The 17,906-nt window shown below is 41.5% G+C and overlaps 1 protein-coding gene across 1 annotated transcript; it reads right to left on the reverse strand.

Annotated features, from left to right (window-relative positions):
- Positions 1-1,917: 1,917 nt before the first annotated feature.
- LOC100382471 (Protein transport protein Sec24-like CEF) lies at positions 1,918-17,705 on the reverse strand. Its single transcript, NM_001175211.1, has 23 exons — positions 16,765-17,705; positions 15,979-16,212; positions 15,799-15,873; positions 15,611-15,709; positions 13,081-13,192; positions 11,975-12,102; positions 11,576-11,695; positions 10,495-10,575; positions 9,862-9,939; positions 9,662-9,754; positions 9,442-9,496; positions 8,431-8,507; positions 8,210-8,281; positions 8,033-8,116; positions 6,273-6,392; positions 6,120-6,188; positions 5,657-5,734; positions 3,635-3,773; positions 3,345-3,509; positions 3,120-3,265; positions 2,850-3,029; positions 2,607-2,727; positions 1,918-2,483 (listed from the first exon to the last, which is right to left on the reverse strand). The coding sequence occupies exons 1-23, from the start codon at positions 17,632-17,634 to the stop codon at positions 2,377-2,379; spliced, it is 3,303 nt and encodes a 1,100-aa protein (NP_001168682.1). The 5' UTR covers positions 17,635-17,705; the 3' UTR covers positions 1,918-2,376.
- Positions 17,706-17,906: the final 201 nt, after the last annotated feature.

Here is a 17,906-nt window from a genome sequence, read left to right on the forward strand (position 1 = left end):
GAAGAGGAAGTAGAGGTTGAAGAGACAAGGACTTCATCACCACCACCACCTGAGGAACATCAGGCAGGCAACTGTTTCTATTTTGATATCTACGGAACAGAGCCTAATTCACTAGTAACACAAGGCAAGCCCCGGTGCATTTGTCACCTCCTTGTTCCTTTTAAAAGTTTTCTCACTTGCTTGATGCATTAGGTAATAAGAGTTGTGTGCTAAACCAATTCCTGCATTTCCCTCCTTGGATTGGATTACTTCTCCTCAAATCCCTGTTTTACATAAGGTTTTTCTTATGCTTAGCTTTGCTTTAGAAAAACAAAATGTTTTGTTTTCACAAAAGATGATGCTACAAAGTGGGAGGGATGTTTTCGAAAATAAAACTTGATGGTGGATCCATCATGGCCATGATGGATTCAACATCGGAAAAGATGTACCTCTGCTAGGTACCAAACTTTGGGTTTGAAAAGATAAAGTTGAGACCGGGCGGGTGACTTGCACGAGAAGAGAGTCTCGGTGTAGTGTCTCCGTCTGAGTCGATTAAGGACCGTGCCGATGTAGGCTTACTGACCGAGGACCCTTTAACTGGTCACATGTCTCATCATGGGTAAGCTTTGTCTCGGGCATACTAATACTAGAATAAGATAACACGCAATGGGAGTGGAGAGATGGCGAGAGTAGTGTGTACCCTCCATGGCAAGAGGCTGGACGCTGGTGTATCTATGCTCTCGGTTGGCGTGAACCTGATCTGGTCTTAAGAACCTCAGTGGCGAGTTGACATATGCAAGGGTTAAGTGCTACATATGCCGTGTGATTGGAGATCCTCAGCTGAGTATAATCGATTCGGATCGCCGTAACTTCACGGATATGAAGACTTGGTCACTGCCCTATACGTAGAAATCCAGTAAAGATGAAGGGTTGTTAAGAAATTGGCTAGTACAGGTCAAGTGATTGAACTAGGGTAGAGAGAACTCTAGATGCAGGTAATCTTACTTAACCTGTCAAATTAAAATTGAATTTTTAAGGATCCACTGTTAGTAAGCATTTCTGCAAACCGAGTCATTGATTATTGATAAGCCTTACCTTGACTCCCTTAAAAACAGCATATCCTTGAGAGTCTTTTACTTTGTCGGGTAAGTCTTGCGAAAGTACACTTCTTATTCAGGGCTTTGTCCCATGTTGTTTTAGGTGAAGAAGCAGCAAACTTTTGTTGCTTCTGTTCAAAGGTGGTACCAAAAGAAGAGAATCAAGACTAAAGCTGCGGGAGGAAAGGCTCTCCGTTAAAAACTTTTTACTGTTTATTTGGGAGGAGTTTTTGCCTCACATGTTTTGTAATAATAATACTCAACACTCATATATTTTGTTTTGGTCTGTAACTATATAATTATGTCTTACTTTTCAATAAAAGTAAGTTATTGTAACTGCTTCCGCAATTTCGTATCTCCGATGAATTGTAATGTCTGCGTGACAGGTGAAACGCTCTTGGAAAAGGTAAGGAATTCAGATACCGAACTTGTCAAGTGATCAGATGCATCTGCAGGGTTGTCTGAAGTCCGTTGGATAAGAACAACTGTAGGTGGACCTAATGACTTGGAAGGTTCCGTCATAGTTGATGTACTCTAGATTATCGCTTGCCTTGCGTTGGTAAAAAAATATTGTGCTGGAAAATTGCAATCCCGATCTCCGGCTGCACTGACCTGCATGCTGTAATTATTTGGTATTACTTTCACAAATGTGCATGCTTCATTATTTTGTTTCCAGAAACTCTTGCAAGTATATATGTTCATCACTGATTTGAGTTTCTAAAATCTTGTCGAGTCAGACAAACCCCTCGTAGTCTAGAGTCTAGACTACACCACATAGATCCGTCAGCCCGTTTAAACCAAAGCCCCAAGTCTCCAGGCGAATAGGCAGACAAAACATCATGACAGGGTACAAGGCGAATAGGCAGTCATAAATTAGATTATATATCTGATTCATACTATCAATTGGCTAGGTGCATTTTATTGCGAAACCTCTATAACCTTCCTCTCAACATAATAATGCATCCCTTTTTGGACAAGGGGTAAAACAATAAGGATGCACAGCGACAATGACAACACAAAAACTAACGCCTCTCATCTCTGTATACAACACATATACCACCCCACTCCAAAAACGGTGCCTCTATTCCTGAGTTCTACTGTCCGAGCAAACATTATGCTCCATAGTGATGTGGAATCGCCACTTCGCTGTCTCCTTATGCAGAAATCGAACTCGTTTTGGTACCTACAATCCATCTACTGACCGAAATGCTACAGACAGGATCTGGGCCCTCAGGTCATCTTGCTTTTGCATTTGCCAGCCTGACCCTCAGTTCATGTTGCCTTTGCATTCGCCTGGCCCTCAGGTCATCTTGCTTTGGATCTGCCTGTGGACATGCACGAGAAACTCCTCGTAGGAGAAGACGCCAGGTGCCTTGTCCTCTATTAGAAATGACCGGAAAAAATCTCCTGCAGGGAACCAAATATTCGGTCAGGCGTAAACACCTTGTAGGGTTTCTTTTTCTTTCTCCGCTACAACTAATAATTATGGGTTAATAACCGGTCGGCTCATGAGTTGCTCAGAAGACTAACCAGATGGTTCGCCCCTTCTGCATAGTCTCAACCTCAAGTATGAGCACCTCTGGCGCCTAATTTCATTTACAACTTCGTTAATCTTCCTCGAGAGTTCGTTGTCAAACTGCTCCAATGCTAACTGCAAGGAACTCATTTGACAAACACAGTAATGCAGCATATCTTGTTATATTCTAGCCACACAACAAATGATAAAACCTACAGCTTCAAGAATAGTATAAGAGAGATTGTAAGCAGACTTGCCTGGGCTGGTAATGCAGCCAAAGAAGAGACACCGAATATTTGTTCCAGGGTAGCCGGATTTACCATGTTTCCTACGTAGACTAGACCATCCTCACCGTTTTCCAATAAATAGACCCCATCCTCTTGTACATTTTCACTTTTGAGCATAAGTGGACTTGGTACAAGGGAATCATCATCATCCTGGAAGGTGTCCAAAGTTTAGATAATTTGTTTCCCTCAAGAAAGGAAGATCAGAAATTTGTTATAGCTTTGATTAACATGGCAACTTACCCTGGACGTGAGATCATGGATAGGAATCAATCTAGGGAACACCAGAGGAACAGCTAGTACTACAGAAACTGACGAGACCAGAGATATCCAATAGGAACGGTCATCTAATCGCCCATCAGTTCTCAAGCCTACACTTTTTACCAGTGCTGAAAAATAAAGTTAAGATGTTAGTGGAGCAAATGGGCAGCGAAGAAACTAGTAAAACGCTTACAGGAGGAATCATACCCAGAGTATATAAAGGCAGCAGTTTTAGAGCCTCTGGGAGAATCAACTGCCCCGATGAGGTTACAGATGCACAGTGTTTGCGGTAAGATTGAAGAATATTTATGCATGTGTTTGTTGCTTCATCCCGAATACGAGGTAATGAAGAGGTCGGGATGCCATTAGCAGCTGTATAGTACAAGATGTCGGTGTCATCCAGATACCACAGGTGATCAAGAAGACAGTTTCATTCACGGTGATTTTGCTAGCTGGAAAAAGTGAAGAGATATACTGAAAGTGCCTTCATTGTTTACCTTGCTTCAGGAAGCATGCAAACTGTGTCTCCAAATCAGCATACCGGAAAAGATTGGCAAGCAAATTTGTACATGAAAGTGAGAGGTTTATGACTCGGATCCTCCTTTGTCCATATACAGTAGTATAGAGAAGTGCACACTGAAAAGTGACAGGAAAAGAATGTCAAGAACATAAATGTATAGAAAACTAACCATTTTAGCAATTAATCAAACATAATTTCAATGCCCATGCTAGATGACTCATCAATAAATCATTAATACACAAGAACAGGACAGGGAGAGATCTCTAGGTTTGAGGATAAGCATAAGTCCTCAATGTGACTGAGAAATTATGGTATTCTTAAACTAAAACGAGCACATAGCACAGTTTCAGAAACTACAAGCAAATTGTATAACATTTAACGGGTGGTAATAGAACACTACTTCAAAAAATTACAAGCTGACGTTCCGATAGCTTGCCATAGATTTGCACTTAAATAAATTATTTAAATTTGCTGAGGGAAGTTCCAGATTTTTTCTTCAGTTTTCTTTAGAACTGATTAATATTTTAAAAAGAAGTTTCCAAAGCTTAAAAGCAAATGTTTATTACAGACTAGTTAGCACTCGGTAGTTTCTCTAGAGTAGATTGTTTTCCTGGGTCAATTCTGTCTCATACAAAGATAATAAGGGGGTGTTTGGTTTCTAGGGACTAATTTTTAGTCTCTTTTAGTCCCTAAATTGCCAAACGCAGGGACTAAAATAGAGATAATTCCTCTTTTAGTCACTTGTAGTTCCTAAATTGCCAAACACAGGGACTAAAAGAGGAATTATCTCTATTTTTATCCTTGTGTTTGGCAATTTATGGACTAAAAATTAGTCCCTAAAAACCAAACACACACAGCCAAGAACCTAGTCCAGCATTTGACTAATGGCCAATCCGGGTCTCATAAAAGAGTTAGAAAGTAGGATTAGCTGGGAGCTTTGAACAGATACTAGCAACTAGCAAGTGGCAAAAAATACCGGTAACCAATTTACCAAAACCACAAAAAAGGTAAAAAAAAAATGCTTGTGCATGCTCAATTCTTGCAGCTCATTAAAAACAGAAAGTATTTTCCGGGCCTCTAGATGAGTTTGTTAGGTGGTCTGAGTAGCACTACTAAGGAGCTCAGGTCCTTACACGGTTTCAAATTTCGCTCGAGATTCACCGAATCTCGCTCATTTTCCCATTTTCAGTACTCTATGAAATTCAAATTTCGGTCCGAAAATTATATATTTCAGTTCCAAATACAAAAAACAAAAGTCAAACTTTGTTCAAAAAACGAAATTTCGAACAGTACCAACGAAATTGCAAACCCAGGGTCCTGAGTATCAACTCATGACAGCAAATTTCAGACCAATGTTAAAAAAATCCTCATCTATCCCACACCAAAGCACAAAACATAGGCTACAGTACCGCTATATATGGGTGTGCAGAGGTTCGAAAGTTTTCTCGACTGGTGTGAGGTCTTCTTAATACGCTCGGGGGTTATCTTACGCTCTGAGGTCAAAAATTTTTATTTTTCAGCCCAAGATTTTGCTACATTTCTCCTTGTTGGAATATAATATAAGTGAATTGCTCAACTTCTCCTATCAACTTAAGTTTTTGAGTTGAATTGGTTAGTGTGGCCACTCTAATATGGTACCAAAGCCGAAGATCATGAGTTCAAATACTGGCTAGCGCAATTAAATAAAATAATTGTTGCTCACTCCTATTCCACGTCTGAGACCCAAGAGAGGCTCAAAGTGAGGAGTGTTGAAATATTATAATATAAGTGAATTGTCCACCTTCTCCTGTCAGCTTAATCTTTTGGTTTGAATTTATTGGTGCATGCAACTTAATACTCCTGACTTAGCATTGTCAAACCACCTATGACGTAAGTAGTGCTTAAATACCACGGACATGAAATGCATTACAAATTATCATGCAAAAAAACTTAGCCAGAACAAAAAAAGGGCAGACACAATCTTAAATAAAGAGAAACATTCATTCCATCTCATTATTACCTGGAAGCCACATTCCACATTTTCTGGTAACTTGTCATCATGCTTAAACGTGACCATCACAGTTTTGTCGGAATCAATCTGCACCCAAAAAAATCTTTTATTGTAGAGATTCAAGAGAAGTATAGATTACGAGATTGAAATGAAAAGGAGGATAAAAAAACTCTAACATGCATGAATAACAGAATAAAGTACATAAAAATATTAATAGTTATATAATAGCCTAAGCATCAGAAACAAGGAGCATGCTTCGCAATTTTGCATGCACTATTATCTAAACAAAACTCCAATGCAATTTAAGCCCATGCGTCTACCATATCAATTTTCTATTGTTTATCAAAGAAAATTAATGTTTTTTATAACTAAGAAAAAATAAATTTAAAAGTGAACCATAGAGGCAAAGCTTCACCACAGTTGACATAATAATTTTAACAAAAAATTATGTACACAAGTATTCATTACTGACCGCTGGAAGATCAATGTCAGTGGGAACACGCTTGCAGAAATTGCCAAAATAGTCCTGAACTTGGAGACCCTGATGAAGAGGTGAAAAGAAAACAAGTCACATTCAGACTCATAACGTAGAGTGCTAATAGAAATGACCTGAGATTAAACCCACCTGACTGCACCTTACACGCATAACAGCCTCAAAACCCTGGGGTCTACTGATATTCCATCTGAGATCATTGAAGAGCTTGGCTGGATCTGAAAGAGCAGAAAATGGATAGTAGTAGTAGACCTGCAAAATAAATAAATAATGTCCACAAAACTGTCAGAGAAGATCATTAGGAAAAAAAAGTTTAATAAAAGTACAACATCAAGATGAATAATGGAACAATAGAAGTAAAGATGGATACCACAAATGGGCCCTCCCTATTTCATTTCCCTAAAAACTAAAAATGCATGCCCCTTACTCGGCCGGTAAGGGAAAGACCGCCCCCACGGTATAATGTTGAGAAGAAGCTCAATCGGAGCCCCGACCGAGAAAGGTCACGAAAGTTGGTCCCCCGTGCAGTATGAGGGTCTGTACCGTTATAGGTCGGATATTTACTCGTGCTTTGAGCCCTCCCAGCTACACGAGGATCCGCCTCTCATAAGTCAGTCCATCTCATGCGCACACAACCATGGGAACCAGCGAGTGACCTTTTTTAAACTCAGCCTAAAATTCGCTCACCGGCATTCGAACTCAGCACCCGAGGAGTGCTACTTAGACCAGCTAACCAACTCAACTAGAGGCCCTTTCGCTCCCCTTACAAAATACAAAAAAATTATAGAAAATCACCGTTTTTGTAATTTTATCAGGAGGTCCAAAAAAGACTGGGGAAAACACATGCAAAACATATCCCTCATGTAGCTCTAAAAAACCAATTTGGGAATGGAAGAAAATGTAGAACATGACTTGTTTATAATATATTGGTCCCTTTTGTCTTTTTTCTATGTCACAGTTATAACAATATTTTCTGCCAATATTTGTCATCTAACAGGAATTCAGCTACCTAGTCATATATGCACCAATGGTTTTCCCTCAAACTTTTTTTTCTCGAACGCGCAGGAGAGCTGTGCATCATTATATTAAGAGAGGAAAGGTCCAAAGTGGATCGAAATACAACACCCAGAGGGCAGAAACGAAAAAACAAGAAAAACAGACCAAGACCAAACCCTCAAGCATCCACTCCAGCACTCCCACAAGGGGGGAGCCCCCCGTGCCCTACTAGACCCTATTTAAAGTGACAATAATCCCCAAACTGTCTAAATGCTTCGCTCCCGCCTTATTCCAACTGATCAATTCATCTAGAAACAACCTCTTAGTCAAACTAATGGAAGGGCTCACTCCATCAAAAACAGCCCTATTACGAGTGAGCCATAAGCACCAAACTCCAAGAATAATGACACTATTGAAACCCTTCCTCTTGCACCTACTCTTTTAGAAACCTTTTCCCACCACACAGCAAATGACTGTTCAGCAACTTGGAACAGTTCCTGGAGTTTAACAAGACCTACCTAGTCATAAATGCACCAATGATTTTTCCCTCTAATATTTAGAAAATGACCTGCTTCTCAAATCATTTTTGAGTTGTAAGCTACCCAGGCAAGACAGTTTACCTCCCTTCATTTTCGAGGCCTGTAAGCAGGTATGCCTAGTAGACAAGTTCCCAACACTAAAAAGAGCAAGCATACAACCACAATATAGATGGCAAACTTAGATCAAAAGACTTTATTCCAGATTATGGACACATAATTATGTTTGCACTTCTAAGAGTATCGATATAATAATTACTAAATAAAGTGTTCATGCAAGGCCCTACCACAAGGTCTCTTCCTAGACTAAAGATAATCAACAAGGTTTATAACTTCATATATTGTAGGGAGAATCCCTACCCGGCCACCTGTAGTCTGAGGCACAACGGATATAGAAGCAATATCAACGTAGGATTGTGTTGTGAGGAATACGTCCACACAGACCTGAAAGAGGGGAGAAAATAAAACATAATGTAACAACAACATGACAGCTCTTAACCCAGAAAATAAAAATCAGAAGCGCCGAACATGACATGCCTGATATTCAGCAAATTCTAGTGCCATTGTCTGGAGGGTATTGTCAACAGGCTGCAAAAGTTTATGGGCTTCCTGTAAACCACACAAGATTATTAGTGTTTTAACTGAGCATTCCAGATAAAAGGAACATGTGCTCCTGATGAAACAAATATATGGAGTTAGATAGTATTACATTGCGTCATTGCTAGTAACGCAAAATAAGTATATGGAACAATGCAGACCTTGTCACCAGTTGTAATGTTTGCTCTGCCTTCGGCTTCTCTAGCAGATAAAGAACCAATCCCAAGTGATGGCAGCACTGCCAACAATGCACATTATTAACAAAACAGCATCGAAATTTAAGACTTAAAACAGAAAAATCTCACAGAAGTATATAGGCCAAATTAGCAGCGGCTGAAAAAAAATCCTTTGAAACATAAAAAACAGATACGAGTCCTCTTGCCAGACTTAAAGTAAGGGTGTGTTTGGTTTGACTTTTGGCTTTGGCTTTTGCCTTCCTAAAAGCCAAAAGCCAACCAAAGAGCTGGATCCAGGAAGCAGCTTTTTCTAAAAGCTGACTTTCTCGCAGTGTAAATCTGAAAGCACCCCTGAACCTGCTTTTAGTGGCTTTTCGGATGAAACTGTGAAAACATATATCGAAGAACTTTTAATGACTTTTAGTGATTTCCACTAAACGGTTTTTAGCTTTTTAACAGCTTACAGCCTACAGCAGCTTTTTCTACAGCTCACAGTCCACAGTAACTTTTTTCACAGCCACAGCCCAACCAAACAGACCCTAAAAATGTCAAATAGCTTATGAAGACCAACTATAGATTTATGTGGCAGAAGTATAGCACTAGATCATTTGATATAGCACTGCCATTCCAATCTGGTACCAATAACAGGGAAAGCTTCCTGAAGTAGAATGCAAATATGCTCACTACAAAGACCAGACTCTAACAAATTGAATGCATAGCTCCCCAAATAGGACAGCATGCAACAGCAACAGCAGCAACAAAGCCTTTTAGTCTCAAGCAAGTTAGGGTAGGCTAGAGTTAAAAACCCAACAGAACCCACAAGTCAAGGTTCAGGCACATGGATAGCTGTTTTCCATGCACTCTATTCAAGTCTTAAACCTTCGTGCCGAAATAAGCCAGCATGCATTAACAAAAAAGCACCCAAGTATACTAAATAACCACTTAACAGAACCAGCATAAATGCACATCTTATCTCTGATAAGTTAACAAGCATACCTGATTGGAAAACAAGAAGTTTTCCGCCAGTAGATTTCATCGCCAGGAAGCCAGCCTACAGAACAGAACAATGAGTACAAAGTTATCTGATCAACCATGAGAATGGAACTATGGGAAAAAAAATACTGAGTGAATAAATCGATGAATTTGATTTGTAGCTCAGCCAAACCTGACACCAAAAGAAAATTGAACTAGCACCCATAAAAAATAGGGCACATACCTTCATTGCTGCTCCAAAAGCAGAATCAGCAACCCTATTATTCTCAAACATGTTTGGGATACTTTCTAGCAACTGCTCCAGATTCTCCCGGCACTAAAAATATGAAGAGTCAAAGAGAAATCAAGCACAACAGCTTTCTCTTAAATCTTAATGATGACATGAAATAGAAGTTACTGCCAAATTTCAGTTTAAATACAAACCTCAGAAACTGGAAGAATAAGGTCAGTCTGAAGAGGTGTATATACATCTTGAACATCAGGAACGATGAGCATCAAAGGCTGCAAGGGGAGAAAGGTTGCATAGACGATTCATCTCTCTAAAAGAATATTCAAGAACAAACTGTATTGAGAGAGAGATAGAAGATGGCATAAAAGACAAGAAAATTTGTATATGTTATTTCCACATACATAAATTTATTATACTCTCAAACAACAACAAAGACATATGACTCTATTCTAAACTTAATGGACAAGCAGAGAAATAATTTCTGACAAATTCAGAAGTTTCAGTCCCAAGAGTAAAAAGGAAAATTGAGACAAACTAACATTCCCACTGTAAGTTTCAGAATACCCATAGTGGTATGTCAGAAACAAAAAGTCAGAATGCAGTTACTGTGCTCTGCTGCACTTGGCAGCAGAATGCAGTAACAATTGATGTTGTCAATCCAAAAAGGATGGTTCTACAGTGAAAGCTACGCAACGCAACCAAGTCGGCACTCGGCAACAACTAAGTCATGAGTTTAAGAGAGTGCAAGTTAAAATACAACATCCAGTATGCCTTCAAATCACTGCTGATAAGACTAAGCAAATGAAACAAACTCATGTGTGCAATACCTGCTGCTGAGCACGTTTAAGACTGTAGAAGTGAATAGCAGAATCAAATGTTGCAATTCCAACCATTGTCCGAGGACCTTCCTAAATAAGACAGAAAAAACATTTAGTGTCACAAATCAACCAATACATCTAGTCAAAAAATACTCAAATACATGTGGTCAATTTTGGAATTGGAACAATGATGTCCATTCCATATGGACGAATGCATGAATTCCTTTCATGCTTTTTATTCAAAACATGCCAAACCATCAAAAAAAATGTTCATCTATATTCTGTTCAGTCATTGGGCCATAATGGAGATGCCAAAATCAACTAGATACTTAACAGTTCCTAGAAAAAAACAACACTAAACCAAAAGTAGCACCATAAACTTATTACCTATCTAATAATACTCAAAACTGATAAAATTCAGCAAATGGTCAAAATTAAAGAAATTGCTGTACTACAAATTCATAAAAACTATAATGTTCACTCAGGCATTCTTAAAGTTATGTTTATACACAACACAAGTGAAAGCATATAAGGAATTTCAAATGAAGAAAAAAATCGATTGTAGATTCTGCTAAAGTTATGTTTATTCAACTTATCACTGATGGCAGTTAGTTTACAATAATCGTGAATACAAAACCGGTACAGTTAATACCATGGTAGTGTGGAGTATATGTGTTTCTGAATAAGACTAAATGCAAAAATGTGCATATCCAAGCAGTAGTGAAGTGCAGCTGCTAGCTGACAGTCAGCAGTATGACTCCTGGTTCGTGCTCAAACAAGTTCCTCACCGGCAACCCAAAAGTACAGGGGAGCATCAGCTTGGAAATCCTGGCTGCTCATGTGGTGCCAGCCTGTGAATTGTGATGCCTGGCTACCTCTTGTGCTGGCACAGCGCCTGGTTGCCTAGGGCACCAGCCCAGGTTGGGATGCAACTGTACAAGGTGAAGCCGGGGTTTGGGGATTTTCTCATCTAGCATGGTTGAGGTTTTACTTTTACCTATATGCAATTCCCCAGGGAGGCTTTCCCATCCCAAGTTGACAAAGTTTTTTTTTCTGAACTAGACTAAAGAGTTCAGCATACAGAACTTACTGGTAGATCTGAAATAGACTGGGAAATAGCACTGCAAGCTGCAGCAGTTGCACCAGTTTGTATAGCATTCATGGAGACATCAATAAGGAAGAAGTATACAGCAGGCATTGGATCACGAACCTGAAAATTATTTTGATGGATTCTCACTGAACAGTATAAGCAAACGGCGAAGTAAATAAGAAACAAAAAATACAAGAGCGCACTGGATTGGCCAATGAACTCATTTTTTAAGTTAAAGCCTACCAATCCATGTTCCATAAATTTGCCAGTTTTGTGTGAATAGTGCATGAGGAAACATAAATAAACTGCAGTGTACAGAAGATACAAGTTCTACAATAACTGTTTAACGCATACACTATGAAGATGTTAATCGGAATTCATGGATTAGATTAGACAGACCAGAAATTCCTTCGTAGCAACAAATTCAACAGTTCCTCTAGACAATTCAGGCCTGTCATCAGCATCACGCCGCCTACCATCGGGCCCTAAGTTGCACATGTATTCTCTAGGAGTATCATTTCTGAATCCTACAGAGTTCAAGGATCATAATAAATTAGATTCTGTGTGACATGAAAACAAACAAAATATAATGACTGACAAGGATAATAAAGTAATAAGCAAACAAGAAACGGACGCTAAACAGTAAACGGTGCCCAGCTGTTTTGTTTAGGGGGTAAATGGAAATTAAACAGTTGACCGCTCAAACCGCCAAAAATACAAGAGAAAACAGTCTAAACGCCCCAAATGGAACCAAGGTAAACGGTATTAAACGGGCTAAACAGCTGTTTAAATGGCTGTTTCGGTGAACACCGGATAAATCCAGTTAAGTTTTACATGGATACATTTGTATACTTAAGTTTATTATGTTATATTCATAAATATGTACAAATGATTTGTTACATGCAAATATATGTATATTTGATTCTTTTAACATACACACACACACACGTGTGTAGAAATACTATTTGTCACCTTAGGTGATGATCACCCACCCTGGAATAACTTAACAAATTCATGTTATTTATAATCTTTATAAGTCATTTCTTAAGTCATTTCAGGGTGGGTGATCATCACCTAGGATGACGAATAGTGATGCCCTACACACACGCGCACGCGCACACACACACACACACATATACTAAAATAGTTTATTTTTACATGCATAAGAATGTATGAATGCTAGGATAATTGATTTTACATCAACAAATTTGCATATTTTGGTAATATTATGTAAAACTTTTGGGCCGTTTAAACGCTAAAATGGTGACAGACTGTTTACCGTTTACCTTTTACAATAACACTGGCATTGACACTCTGAGAAGTTCATATAGGGAATTAGGGATGTTCACAGAATGCCAATTTTTTACTCATTTCAAAGCATAGGCACGTAGCAAAATTGAAAGAACAGCAGTAAGTAGTAGCTAGTAGCTACTGTAGCATAAGCTTTTACAGAGAATGCTAATGAACCATCATGAGGATGGAACCAATGCAGCTTAAGCCCTCACCACATAAGTTACAGACGAAATGCCTCCCTTGATCAACAAATTTCATGAAAGGATTTATGTATGCTTTGCAACGAGAACACCGAATGGGTCCCATCTCTCCAAAGTCCACAAGCTAAAATACGAGGGAAGGGGTTAATCTTCAAACTAGCAAGTAGGAACAAAAAAACATATTCAGCGTATTATTTTTGCTGAATAGAACTGTGACTAAATTACATCAAGTGTACAATCATGGAACTGATAGAGTGGCTGTCGGTACTCTGTTACAGCTCCCTAAAATAAGATTGCACTTCAAATTGACGTTACAAAGAAACCAGCAATTAGAAAACCCATAAAAAACAAGTAGCTCATAGACAAGTGAATGCAATGAACACTTCTATGCATCAATAGGAAAAACAATTAACCATACCCAAAAAAACAAAACATTAAGGCATTAACATCATGCATGTGTGTTTAAAAGCTGGACTGCGTCAGCGTCCAGAGAAGGACATACCCTCGACTGTCGCCAAGACGCGCTCAAGGATCCGTACCCAAAAGACTGACTATTGGACCCACAATAGGAGTGTCACCACTCTTAAGACCTTACGACCAAGGGGCCTCCCTTGACCTTGATTAATGAAGAACTTCGACACTAACTACAGTTCATACAAGGGTGCTCCTGACTAAGCCTGCTAGACCAAATGACGTGACGTGCAGGTGTAAGCCCCCGGGCGCCTCGCACCTTGGGGCACCTGGCAGTCTAAGACCCATGGCCCCTCACGCCCCAAGGCACTTAGCAGTATAAGCCCCCGTGGGGGCATTGCTCCATGGGCATCTGACGGTATAAGCCCCTAAGGCCCTTCGCACCCAAGGGCATCTGACGGTATAAACCCCTGGGCCCCTCGTGCCCCAGGGCATCTAGCAGTATAAGCACCAGGGCATCTAGCAGTATAAGCACCAGGGCATCTAACCGTATAAACCCCAGAGGCCCCTCGCGCCCCAAGACACCTAGCGGTGTAAGCCCCCGAGGTCCCTCACGCCCTAGACGCCTGACGATATAAGCCCTCGAGGCCCTTCGTGTCTCAGGGCACTTAATGATATAAACTCCTAGGGGCTAAAAGGCCTCCTGAAGGAGATAAGGACTTGGTGGCAGCCTCGACCTGTTTTGGGTAGAATGGTGTGGCGGCGGGCCCACCGGAGGTAGTACAGCACCAGAATATGGGTACCACATTTAGATGTCCTAAAGATTGTCCCAATGTGATAGCTTAATGGATAAATAAGTCTCGAGTACAACGCATTAAATGTGTGATGTGTGACATGACATTACAGGGTTGTCACAGTGCGCAGGCACACAATGTAGCCTGCAAGGCACTTGAGACCACTAAACAGTGCACGCACCGGTCCTGTAACTACGCGGACACATGCATGTGATACCTAGAAGTATGATAAAACACAAGAAACAGTACCGGCGACCAATCACCTATGGACAGCAAGACCGCATCACTAAGATCGATGTCATAGGTTATAACACCTACCCCAGTAGCCAATATAGCGGTTGTATTACGGAGGGATAACAACAGCAATCCGGCATTAAATGTGATCTTACAGGCACATATTCGACCTAACACGTGGGCAGTCATACCTAGAGTAGCTATATGCATATATTTTAATATATATCACCGCTTCCGAACAAGAGATCCTGCACAAAATAGGTTGTCTTTGTAATAGGTTGTAGAACACTGGGTGAATGTGCCGAAATGAGGGACAATTAACAGTGGATCACTTAGGACTGTTTGTTTGGACCTTTGCTGGCTTCTATGGCTGCCTGAAAAGTTAAAAAGACTGTATTTTGTGAATTTTCTTCTGAATTAATGGAACAGGTAATATGTGTGATACCCCTCAAAACAGGGCCTCAATTGCCAGTAAAACCTCTTTAGAACTGCTATTGGATCCTAGTACAAATGCAGCTTTTGGCTTAAGCCATTTCAAAAGTAGGTTGTTTGTTTAAGCTTGTCTTTTAACCAGAAGCCAAAGGACCTCTGTTGACTCATTATAGCCACATATAACTTACAAGATCTCGGCACTGGCATTACCTGAGCAAAAGTGGCAATACTCTCTTGCAAGTGAAGTATGCAAGTTAGATAGCTTATGATTGTAATGTACAACAATATATAGCAAAACATTTTATGTTGAAGCACATAGGGCATAGCAAAACTACTCTTCTTCAAGATAAGAACAACAGTCCACAAAAGTTCCTTTCAGATAAAATTTGTTCATTTCGATTAGAAGATTTAATTCAATTATGCATGTATTGCATCCTTTAGTGGCATTATCATCCCAATGCATTTCTGTAAATTTAATTGGTTCGATAACACTTTAAAGGAAAAAAATAACAGTTGCACTTATTATAATACCTATCAACTCAGTCATTTATCTAAAAAGTTTGCTGAAATCAACAGTTGTACTTATTTACCAATAAAATCAGTCAATGATCTGAAAAGTTTCCTGAACATGTGCAGCATTTGCCTAGGTACAAGAAATGACAAAAAAATACCTGAATAGGTTCCTCGGATGGGTGAGGAAGAGAAAAAGGTTGAACCATCAGAGCTAAAGGCATACCCGAAGTCATCAAGAGATCACCGGTACAAGGTATCTGGTAGAAGTAGAACATGTATTAGCAGCAGATTACAAAGAAACAAAGACGCCAGAGAATTACAAGCAATAACAATTAAACAATGTTACTTGATTCACAGTGCAGCGCATTAAACGGGGGCTACAGTTCCCAGTGTCCTTCACAATAAATTCACTAGATGCAGCCTGTGATGAATAAGTTACTCTTTATGAAGCAAGAACAGTTTTGGGATGGAACAAAATATGAATGAAAATGGACACCATTTACACAATTATAGCTTCAAGACATACCGGGGGGATGGTTGCTTGGCCACCTTGACGGGTCTCATAAATGATGACTGATGATTCAGGCATAGGCCGTGGAATTTGATTGGGATCAATTTTGGATGGGGTTGATACCTGTGTTCCAGCATGTGGAGAATAAGTCATAGTCGGGGTGCCAGGGGGTCCTAGTGTGTTTGGCTGCATGCTACCAGGAATGCCTGGCATTCTCATAGGTGGCTGCATTGCACCAGACCCAGCTCCCTACAAATAATTTCATGCAGCATGTCAGAACTCAGAAGTCAAACTTCAATGGTTCCTAGAATCACAGGAGTTCAAGATTCAGTTATTCGCTGCTTACACTATGAAATCATGCACTTCAATAATTTAAGTTTCTAATTTTTCACATCATACTGACAAGAGTATTACTTCTAACTTCTAAGCTAGTAATCACAACAACCATGTATGCCAAGAATCCACATATATGCTATTTAGGCCAAACAAATAATTATGGAAATATAAGCAACACAGAACTTTGGAGTCCTTAACAAATTATGGGCCATCAGAATATGATTTAATAGAAAATCCAATATCTATGGCACATGATTACAGGTTCAATCAATCAACATAAGGCTCATATGTCATATCAGACAACCCAATTAAAATATCTAGCAAATAAACATTCAGACAAAATCATTGGGTATGTGAGATTGGAAACACCACAAAAAGTCTAAACCATCACCACTTCCCAGTGTCACTCACTCCCTCACAAAAAGAGAAAAAACTAAACTTTTGCGATAGAACTAGCAAGATCACCTGAGTTTGCCAGGATGGAGGCCCAAACGCCGGGGCATTTGCCCTGGGTGGCCCCATGAAGGGCAGCTGCTGTGCCACAGGCGCTGATTGCGTAGCAAAGGGCGGCTGCCCAACTGGCCGCGAACTGAATGGTGGTGGAGATTGTTGCGGGGCTCCAAAGCTAGGTGGTGTTGGCTGCGTCCAAGCTGCCGCGGATGCCATTGGCCCAGACTGGCCAGGGAATGTCTGCCGTAGTGGCGGTGCTGGATGAGGCCCTGCTCCAGGAGGCCCACCGAACGGCGGAGGATGTGACCCCGCAACAGGGGGGACGCCGAACGGTGCTGCCTGAGACGCAGCAACAGAGTGACCAACAAAGGGCGAAGGCACCTGCGATGCCATGGCAGGAGGGCCTCCAAACGGAGGAGGGGCCTGCGACGCCGCAGTAGGAGGGCCTCCGAACGGAGGCGGCGCCTGGGACACCACCCCGGGGGCAACACCGAACGGCGGCGGCGGCTGAGACGCCGCACCTGGAGGTCCCCCAAACGGTGGCGGCTGCTGGGACACTACCCCCGGTTGTCCGCCGAAGGGCGGCGAGACGGAAGCTGCCGCCGTCGGCGCCCGCACGAACGGCGGTGCGGGCGGGCTGCCAGGGAAGAAGGGCCGGGCTGCAGCCGGTGGAGGACCCGAAAGCGCGGCGAAGGCGGGCGGTGCCTGCTGAGGCGTGAGCCCCCGCGGGGCACCGGGCGGCGGGGCCGCGCCGCGGGAGATCTGGAGATTGGAGAACGCCCCGGGGAGTGCCCCCGTCCCCGAGACTGGAGGCCCCTGGCCTGGACCCTGCGCAGTAGGGTTTTGCGTGGCGAACGGCGGCGGCTGCTGCGGCGACGACGCCATGGATCGCGGCGAGATCGGGATCTGGCGCGCGATAGCAAGCGGGGGCAGGGGAGGCGGAGGCCCCTCTTGTGCACTCCTCCTGTTAGAACATGGATCGTTTCGTGCGCGGTGGGGTCTGGCCTGCCGTGTAGGTGGCCTACCAAGGCAGCACGCTGTATTAAGCCCACATGTCATTCTGCGTGGATCTTTGGGCTCGCGTTGCGGTGAGAGCCGCAGCCGCTGCCCGCTGGTCTCTTGGTGACGTGGCGATAATTTATTGGACAAACTGCGTG

This window comes from Zea mays, chromosome 4 (assembly GCF_902167145.1).
Source record: "Zea mays cultivar B73 chromosome 4, Zm-B73-REFERENCE-NAM-5.0, whole genome shotgun sequence".
In the NCBI taxonomy this organism is placed as follows: Eukaryota; Viridiplantae; Streptophyta; class Magnoliopsida; order Poales; family Poaceae; genus Zea; species Zea mays.